General features: G+C 57.1%; 1 protein-coding gene across 1 annotated transcript; it reads left to right on the forward strand.

The window, feature by feature from the left end:
* Nucleotides 1–1,239: 1,239 nt before the first annotated feature.
* Nucleotides 1,240–8,264, forward strand: CNP (2',3'-cyclic nucleotide 3' phosphodiesterase). Its single transcript, XM_059907925.1, has 4 exons — nucleotides 1,240–1,402; nucleotides 2,683–3,352; nucleotides 5,369–5,508; nucleotides 6,743–8,264. Exons 1-4 carry the CDS (start codon nucleotides 1,400–1,402, stop codon nucleotides 7,190–7,192), a joined length of 1,263 nt encoding a protein of 420 aa, XP_059763908.1. The 5' UTR covers nucleotides 1,240–1,399; the 3' UTR covers nucleotides 7,193–8,264.
* Nucleotides 8,265–9,453: the final 1,189 nt, after the last annotated feature.

A 9,453-nucleotide genomic window follows, 5' to 3' on the forward strand; every position in this document is an offset into this window, starting at 1 on the left:
CTGACCCAGAATGTGACCAAGGTGTGAAATGCGGTCCTCCTCCCCAGGCCCTGTGCAAGGACCTCATGGAAGAAATGAGAAAGGTGCTAAGAAGAAAGGGTTTCAGGAGAGTGAAGAAACGGATGAGCTCCAAGGAACTCAAAAAGCTTAAAGGGGGGAGGAAAGAGAAAGGCCTGGGAGTAGAGGTATGTCTGCCCAGCTGCTGGCCATTGGTTTGTCTTGCTGAGTGCCTACTGTGTGCAGGGCACTGTGGGAGGCTTTCTGGAATAAATAAGGATGGGACAGCCTCAGCCATCACACAGTGAGGGAGACCTACTTGTAAACCCCTAAGCCTTGAAAACAGAATGAAGTGCACGCTGGCAGTGGTGGGGCTCTAGGAGCCCAGAGGGAGAAGGAAGGTGTCTGCCCAAGAACAGGGAGCAGCTGAGAGTAGGAGCTGCGGCTGGACCCACCTGTGCCACCCCAGGGCCGGGCGGTACAGTCAAGTAAACCAGGCTCCTCCAGCTTGTCTCCTCCTCTGTATACCGAGTACCTGCCTCAGTGACTGGTGTAAAGATTATATGGGTGCTTAGCACAGCACCTGGTGCACAGGAAGCTCTTTTGAATACCCACCCACCGAGCTTTCAGTGGTTTCACAGAGGGCGTGGCTGAGCAGCTGAGGACGGAGTTAGGATTTCATTACATGATTCATCTATCCCTTTGGCCACTGCCATCCTAGTCCCGGCTCCATAATTCCTGAAACGGCTGTGGTTGGTTGGGGCAGAGGCTGGGACCTGCCGGACTAGGGGGAGGCAAGTGAGGCATTTCAGATGCAGCTTTTAAGGAACGTAGGGCCAAAAAACTCAATAAGGAAGAGAAAGTATTTTAACGCAATACTGTAAAAAAAAAAAAATTAATGCAAAACCCGATGATGAGTAAAATATCAAAATTTAAAATAAAGACAGGATTCGACCTTGTACTTGCACGACCCTCCCTCCCTCGCCTCAACCGAATCTCGGCGCGGGACCCGGGAGGGGTGACTGCCTGCCTCTTCAAGGAGTTCATCATTACCTTGTACAAGAAGAAGAGGCCGCACAAGCCCTCCGCTCCCCACCCCCCAGCCTCCGCCGCCGCACAGGTGCCTCGAAGCCCGGGTGCCCCATGCGGCGGGAGTGCGGGCTGGCGGCCGGCAGCACGGCTGCCCCGCCCCAGCGCCGAGTCAGTTTCGGGTTTCGACTCGCTGCGCCTGCGCAAAGGGGGCCGGGCTCGGCCCACCCGGCGCCCGCCCGCGCGCGCTCCGCCCCCGGGCTATGTAAGGCGGCCCCCAGTAGGGTCGCGTCACCGCTATACTCCGTGTCCCTCCGCGCAGGCGGGCGGCCCCGGAGAGCTGGTGCTGAGACGGCGGCGCCCCCTCCTCATCATGGTGAGCGGGCGCGGGAAGGCCGGGAGGGGAGCAAGCGGACCGGGCCGGGGTGGCACCATAATGGAAAACTGGAGTATTGGGGAATTTGGGAGAGGAAGTGGCATGCAAATGAGGACCCGAGGTTCCGGAGTTGAGTCGGGGCTTTCTTGGCTGTCGGGTACAGGCCTGAGGTAGGGGTGGTGCTGGGAGAGTGGGGAGTGGGGACGGCGCTGGAGGAGGAAGGGAACCGCTCCGCAGAAGGTGCTGCCCCGGAGCAGACCCGGCTGGCGGGTGGGCCTGGGTAGCGTGCGCTGGGCCCGCGCCGGGCTGGCGTTCAGCGCCCTCCCCTGCCCAGGGCCTTGTCTGAGATAAATGTACGCCAGCTGAGCACTCAGGGTGCTGGCGGGAGGTGGGGCCTCCCGGTTTAGAGGAGAAGGCGCTGTACAGTAAAAACTATTGATTGTCACCTGTGGCTTTTAGCAGGCAGGAAAACAAGTGGCTCAGAGAGGTGCTGCTGACACACAGCGAGGGGTGAGCAGAGCGAGACCCTGGACGCAGGTGCCCTGAACCGCCCAGTCCTGGGGCAGGCACGAAGACCACGACTTTGTGGGGGGCCCAGGGCAGAGGAGGAGGAGGTGGCAGGCGTGCTGAATGAAGCCCTTTGTCTAGCGCTCTCCTGCCCTGCCCCCCGCCAGCCCTTCTGTGGGACCATTGTCCCCCCATCCCAGACAAGAGAGTATTATCTGTCGCTGGCATTGTTGGGGGAAGGGAGGCGGTCTTTGGGTGACCCTTCTCCACCCTCACCCTGCTCTGTGCCCTCAGGGCCACGGCCGCTGTGGCTTTGCCCAGACATAGAGCCCCCCACCTCCAAAGAGGTCATCCTTAATAAGTGCCAGGAATATAAAGTTAGGGTTCACTGCTAGAAACGCAGGCTTCAGGCCCTCCCCTGCACGCACTTCCAGCACCGTTTTCCTTTCGAGGTGGCAGCAGTGGGCGATCCTTGAGGCTAATCCTTGAGGCTACGGTTCGCACTAGAGGAAAGAGTTTAGGACCGCTCAGACAAGCATCCCTCTCCATCCTGCAAAGCCAGAAGCCTTCGGGTCTCAAGGACCGAGGAGAGACGGTCCAGCAACCCACGGCTCGGGAGGGTGCCCAAGGCACCAGGGGTGCCTGTCAATCAGGGCCGTAGCACCTGAGCCAGCTGGGGTTCCCGGTTAGAATGAGGCCAGACACAAGGAGGCGAAGCTGGCGGGGTGGCCCCGAGTGACCTGGCTGATGTCTGTCTTCCCCTCCTCACACAGAATAGAGGCTTCTCCCGAAAGAGCCAAACGTTCCTGCCCAAGATCTTCTTCCGCAAAATGTCATCCTCAGGGGCCAAGGACAAGCCAGAGCTGCAGTTTCCCTTCCTGCAGGACGAGGAGACGGTGGCCACACTGCAGGAGTGCAAGACGCTCTTCATCCTGCGCGGCCTGCCCGGGAGCGGCAAGTCCACGCTGGCCCGGGTCATCGTGGACAGGTACCGGGATGGCACCAAGATGGTGTCCGCCGACACCTACAGGATCACCCCCGGTGCCCGGGGGGCCTTCACCGAGGAGTACAAGCAGCTGGACGAGGACCTGGCTGCTTACTGCCGCCGGGACGTCCGGGTCCTCGTGCTCGATGACACCAACCACGAGCGGGAGCGGCTGGAACAACTCTTTGAGATGGCCGACCAGTACCAGTACCAGGTGGTGCTGGTGGAGCCCAAGACGGCGTGGCGGCTGGACTGTGCCCAGCTCAAGGAGAAGAACCAGTGGCAGCTGTCGGCCGACGATCTGAAGAAGCTGAAGCCTGGGCTGGAGAAGGACTTCCTGCCGCTCTACTTCGGCTGGTTCCTGACCAAGAAGAGTTCCGAGGGCCTCCGCAAAGCCGGCCAGGCCTTCCTCGAGGAGCTGGGCAACCACAAGGCCTTCAAGAGGGAGCTGCGACACTGTAGGTGGCGGGGTGGGCGGGTGGGGGCAGTTAGCCTTATTCGTAAGCCCCTCTTGCTGGGCACGGCGTGCTGCGTGCACGGGACCATTGTTCTCAAAGCACTGGGGGAGGCAGGGGGCTCACCTGGTACCGGCAGAGGCCGCTTTGGGTGGTGGACGCCCCGTGGGTTATGGGAGAGGCGTTTGCCAGGCACCTTGCCTCTCACCGCACCCTTCCTCCTGCCCTCGGCTCCCCATCTGCGCTCTCCCAGCCTGGATCTAGGCCACTGACCCCGTCTCAGAGGTGGGAAAAACAAATTACTTACTGCCATAGCAGGAAGTACATCAACATTTCGTAAAACCTTGGAGGGAGAATCTGGTCCGATGTTTTCAAACTCATTTTTAGCAGCAGAACTATTTTCTAGAATAGAATATGCCATGCAACCCTAAGCTGCAGAAAAATTACAACTCGGACTATTGTGACTCCACTGGCGATGGTTCCCAGGCCTTGAGCTATCCAGTGCACCTCCTGTGGCATCCCACAGCTCCAGAGTACAGTCTCCGTAGTCTAGCCCCTCGTTTTTGCAGATGGGAAAATGCCCAGAAGGGTTGCAGGGTTTGCCCAAAGCTGTAGTGAGAGCTCGACTCTGTTGCCTCTAGAGGGGCCTCCCCTTATTGGGTTGGACCAGGGTTCGCTCCTGCAGGGGCTGTTTGCTCCATCGAGAGGGGAGGTTTGGGATAGGGAAGGACCCTGGTGGCCCTCCTTCTCCAGTGGCCCATTGGGGAATATGTCACCCATTCCCACTAATCATCTGTTCTTCCTTTAACTCATTCCTAGTTCCCCCTGATTTTAGGCTATCTTCATACTTGAAATATCCCCACCGTGTTTCTTTGCGTTGTCAGAGGTAATTTGTGCCGGTATAAGTTCTCAGAGAACTCTTACCTCAGCTCCTAAAATTCCAATGCTGGGAAACCGGGGAACTGTGGTGCCTGCACCAGCCAGGCGTGAGCCCTGTACCTGTGAATCGTGTGACAGAGAAGCTCCCAAGGCAGGGCTCCTAGTTAGAGCTGGTTCTGCCCTGGAGATTGCCTCTTGAGGCTGCTTTTACCATTAAAAACTGGGATCCTTCTGCCCAGGACACAGCAGGAGAAATGTAATGGGCCACAAACAAGGCCTGCCCTCAGAGTAGAGGTCTCCCTCCCCTGTGGAGGGTGAGCGACCTCCTTCACAGGGATTCAACCCTGGGGGTAAACAGGAAAAGCCTAGTGACTCTGAAGCTAGCCACAAGGCTTAGAGTCTAGAGACTGAAATCAGATACCCCAAGTCTCATCGAAACTACCAGCCACATAATGTCATCCTGTTATCTCCCAAGACCCTTCCTGCACCAGGCCCATTATAGGCTTTCTTCCACCAAACGAGGCTGTAAGCTACCTATTACTACAGTGTCCAGGTAACTTCTTGTTCAAGTGGCCCCTGAGTGAAATGGGGCACGACTAATAATTACCTAGGTGGTCTTGGGAAAACTGGGATGTGTGGTCACCCCCAGTTGTATTTGATTGACAGATTAGGGTCAATCACTTGCCCCAGGTCCACAGGCTTGGAAGTGGGCTGGATGTTAATTATGCTGTTTCTGGCTCCTTCCCATATACCACACAGTTCCCAACCTCTTTTTTCTTTCTACCCCATTTTTCATGACCTGCTTCCCTCTTTTCAGATGTGTAGCTAGTGAAGTTCAGATTCCCTTGGCATATGCCACCTACCCCTGGGTTACAAGTGCCTTAGTTTTCACGTCTGGGTAAGAGACGTAAAAATCTGTAGAACGTAAAGCAGGGAACTTACATCAACACCTTTTCATAGCTCCAAAGTTGCTATTAATTTGACCAACTAATGAATGGTAGTGGATTGCTCATTTATAGTGGATTGCAAATGTATACTTAATGTCCGATTTTTTTCCTCTGGGTCTCCCATGGTCTTGGTGATAGATGTTGCAGTGCCCCTGCTCTCCCGCCCTGACTGCCCCACTCTCTCCCCCTTCAGTTGTCTCTGGGGATGAGCCCAGGGAGAAGATTGAACTGGTCAGCTACTTTGGGAAGAGACCCCCGGGCGTGCTGCACTGTACAACCAAGTTCTGTGACTATGGGAAGGCCGCTGGGGCCGACGAGTACGCCCAGCAGGATGTGAGTGCTCCTCGGGGACACCTGGCTGAGGTGGGGAGAGGGCAGGGTCTTCCGGAGAAGGGTACCGGCTCAAGGCAGGGACCACAAACCAGACAGCCTCTCAGGAAAAGAGGCGGCTCCGTCCCCAGCTCGCCGGCAGCCTGTCTAGTGCCCCCCAGGGCCTGCCCACCAGAGCCCGTTCCTTCTGCAGATGCGCAGAGAGTGCTGGTCGGCAGCAGCTCCTGCTCTGGCCCCTGAGCCTGTGTTCAGTTCCGAAGGCTAGAAGTCCCTTACCCCCAGTCTGAGGCCTGGCTGTGCTCTGAAGTGGGGAGTGTCGATAGGGAGGCTTATTGGCTTAGGGGTACCAGCCCCGTCCCTGCCACACAGCCCGAGTCTCCCGCCCACAGCCTCTGACATGGGATCCTTAACCACCGGGCGTGGCCGACTCCAGCCTCCTTCAGGTTTCCTTCACAGCAAGGCCGTCCCTGACCCTCTGCCAGCTCCCCCACTTCTCTGCCTAGGTTAAGGCAGCCATTTTACTTGTTTATTCATTGGTCTCCTCCCACACGAATGGAAGCTCCCTGAGGGCAGCACTATTTACAGTGTGGTTCACCTTGTATCCCTAGCACCTACCACAGCTGCATGAATGAACACAGCACTTTCACTCCCATCTCTAACTGTTCATTCATTTAGCAATGTTTATTAAGCACCTGTTATGCACTAGACACTGTTAGGACCAGGGGTTGTGAGCAAAATAGGGAAGATTTTATGGTCAAAATCGAAGAGATGGGCTTTTTCAGAGAATCAGATATAATGTAAGCCAAAGTGTATGGAGTAGATTTTGATCAAAGTCCTTTATTTCTGACCTCACCCCACCCGCCAGGATAGTGCCTGGATACCAGGGTGCTTTTACAGGGTGAGTCGAGTAGTAACAACAACAGCCCTTGCCAGGCTCTTCTTTAGTCCTCACGCTGAGGAAGGTTCTAGCCTCAGCTCTCTCTTACAGGTGAATGAGCCCTGAAGCTAGTGGGTGGGGAGCCCGGCCTGAGCTCAGGAAGCCTTGCGTCTCACGCCTGCTCTCTCCTGCCTCTCTGGCACCTTCATTTTTTCAAGCAGCCTGGACAGTGTCAGTGGAAAGACATCCTCCGAGCACATGGCCACGGATGTGGATGTCTGCGGGCTCTGCTCGGTGGCACTCACTGTCCCTCTCTCGATGCCGCCACCCCCAGCTCAGTCCTCTGTCCTCTCTCCATAGGTGGTGAAGAAATCCTACTGCAAGGCCTTCACGCTGACCATCTCTGCCCTCTTTGTGACACCCAAGACGACGGGAGCCCGGGTAGAGCTGAGCGAGCAGGAGCTGGCCTTGTGGCCGAACGACGTGGACAAGCTGTCCCCCTCTGACAGCCTGTCGCGGGGCAGCCGCGCGCACATCACCCTGGGCTGCGCGGGTGACGTGGAGGCCGTGCAGACGGGTGTTGACCTGCTAGAGATTGTGAAGCAGGAGAAGGGGGGTAACCGCGGCGAGGAGGTGGGTGAGCTCAGCCGGGGCAAGCTCTACTCCTTGGGCAGTGGGCGCTGGATGCTGAACCTGGCCAAGAAGATGGAGGTCAGGGCCATCTTCACGGGGTACTACGGGAAGGGCAAGGCTGTGCCCACACGGGGCGGCCGCAAGGGTGGCGCCTTTCAGTCCTGCACCATCATCTGAGTGTTCCCGGGCCACGGGCCCCCGCTCTTTACAAGGGAATGGGGAGGAGAGGGAAGCATCCCTCTGCTTGATTTTTGGTTTAAGATTTCTATTTTTTTTTTTTACTCAAAGTTAACCTTCTTGTAACTTTTAAAAAACTTGTAAAATAACTGCTCTTTTTTCCTGCCCACCCCCTTCCCCTCTAACGCTCAAGCTCTCAACACAAGGGGGTGAGTAGGCGCCATTCAGGAACCCAGACCAAAGCTGATGAGGCTGGGCCGAGTTGGGCCTGGACCGGAGCCACAACCCCAAGACCCGCTTACAGTTGCTGGGCCCCTAGGCCCACTGCCCCACACAGGGCCGGCTAGTGGGGACGGACACCCCAGCGCTGCTCGTATTCGCGGGGTGGTCACCACGGCCACAGAAGACTAGTGGTGGATTTGAGACGGGATGATCCCTGGGCTTTGATCCCATTTCTTAATCAGTGTAGCCCCAGGAAGCCTGGGCCTATTTACCGGGGTAGAAAAGAGGTTTTTACCTTCCACCTTTGGTCCTAAGTGCCCGTCCCCTCCTCCTCACACTGTAACTAGGTAACAGTTTGATACGAGGGAAGAAAAGAGAGTAAGCAGCAGCCACATCCCAGGCCGGCTACAGGGCTCACCCCAGGAAGCGGGTGGGCTGCCATCCTTCCAGGGGCATAGTTCTGCCGTGTGGATGGGGAGATCAGGGCCAGAGACAGCGCCTCGGTGGGAAAGCTCCAATCTTGCTGTCTGCCCAGCCCATCTTGCCTCCTTGGTGCCTCCGGAGGCCTCTGTGCCTCCGCTAAAGGGGGTCAGTGGGTACCAAGAGCCAATGGAGTGGCCCCCAGCTGTTACGCGCCAAGCCCCACCCGGTGCCTCTGGGAAGGGGCTTTTAACATTGCTGCAGGTGCTGTGGTTCCTGGGGTGCCCTCCGCTGCCCTCTGCTCAGTAACAGGGCCTTGCTAATCGGGTTGTCACTTGACAGAAGTGCCCGGGATTTTAGTTACTATCCTGGCTTTGCCCAACCTCAGCAACTTGTAAGACTGATAATGAAATAAATCGTGTTAATCCTAGCTGCGTGCAGTCTCTCTCACCCTCTATGCCCAGCTCAGTCTTCCCTGGGGCAAGGGCAGGGTGCATTAGGACTGCCTTTGTCCCCCAGCTTGGGGCCATCGGTCCTGTCTCCCCTCTGCGGGCTGAGCACAGCTGTGGCGAGGCTGGGCAGTGGAACAGTGTTGGCTTTCATGAGGAGGCAGAAGGGAGAGAGGCTGGTCTTGGATGCACACAGGCGGGACTTGGCCGGTGTGAGGGACGTGGAGCACAGAGCTGCCACCCCCCAGCAACTGGGCACAGGCCCGCAGGTGTGCCTGCGTTCTCTAGGGAAGGCCACCTTCAGATCAGTGCCACTTCAAACACAAGGGAAGAGCTGACTCTTCCAAGCCAACAGGGGCCTGGATGGCTACATGGGAACTTCCCAGGCCTAACGCAGTCAGCATTTCACCGCGGCCTTGGCACTAAAGGGGGAAGACTGGAAAGAAAGGGGCAGAGGCTCAGATGGAAGAGACATAGCTATTTGGGCCAAGGTCTTTACCCAGCCATCTCTACTTACCAAAGCACCAAAAATCTGAGCTTCAGCCAAAGCTTCAAGTGTGTCTGCCTGAAACTGAGATTATTCACCACAAACACAAAGCTTGACCTGAACAGCATGACATATACCACTGCCTCCTTCCCCCAGCTTGCTCCCATACAGGAAGGGACACCAGTGGAGAAGGCAAGGGGCGTTTGCTAAGAGTGGTATTTCCAGCTGAGTGAGCTGATGTCAGCGCCCAGATCCCTGCGCCCAGGAGCTGCCTGTCCCACTTGGAAAGGATCTGAGGGTCAAGAAGGCAGGATTTTGTCCTTGTCACCATCTCCCTCAAGCAGTGGGAACTCTGAGAGCCCATGTAAGCCTATGAGTTAGCCCAGCCTGACACCTGGCACCCACTTTGGACACACGCAGCTTCTAGTGACTTCTGGTGGCCCTACCGTAAAATGTGTTCTCTGAATTGGCTGCCCCGTGACTGGCATCAGGCTGGGCACGGTAGCGTCCCCAGGGCCTGCCCAGCACTCCGTGCTAAACTGATTTGGGGGCAGCCAGCACCCCACCTGCCCCCAGGTGCCCCCACCCCTCGTGGGGTGGCTTGCTGAGCATAAAGTCCACGTGGGCATCAGCTCTGTGCTGGGGGCTCAGCTCTGGCCCACTGACTCTGGAGTGACACAAAG

The sequence above is a fragment of the Balaenoptera ricei genome, chromosome 20, assembly GCF_028023285.1.
Source record: "Balaenoptera ricei isolate mBalRic1 chromosome 20, mBalRic1.hap2, whole genome shotgun sequence".
NCBI classification, from domain to species: domain Eukaryota; kingdom Metazoa; phylum Chordata; class Mammalia; order Artiodactyla; family Balaenopteridae; genus Balaenoptera; species Balaenoptera ricei.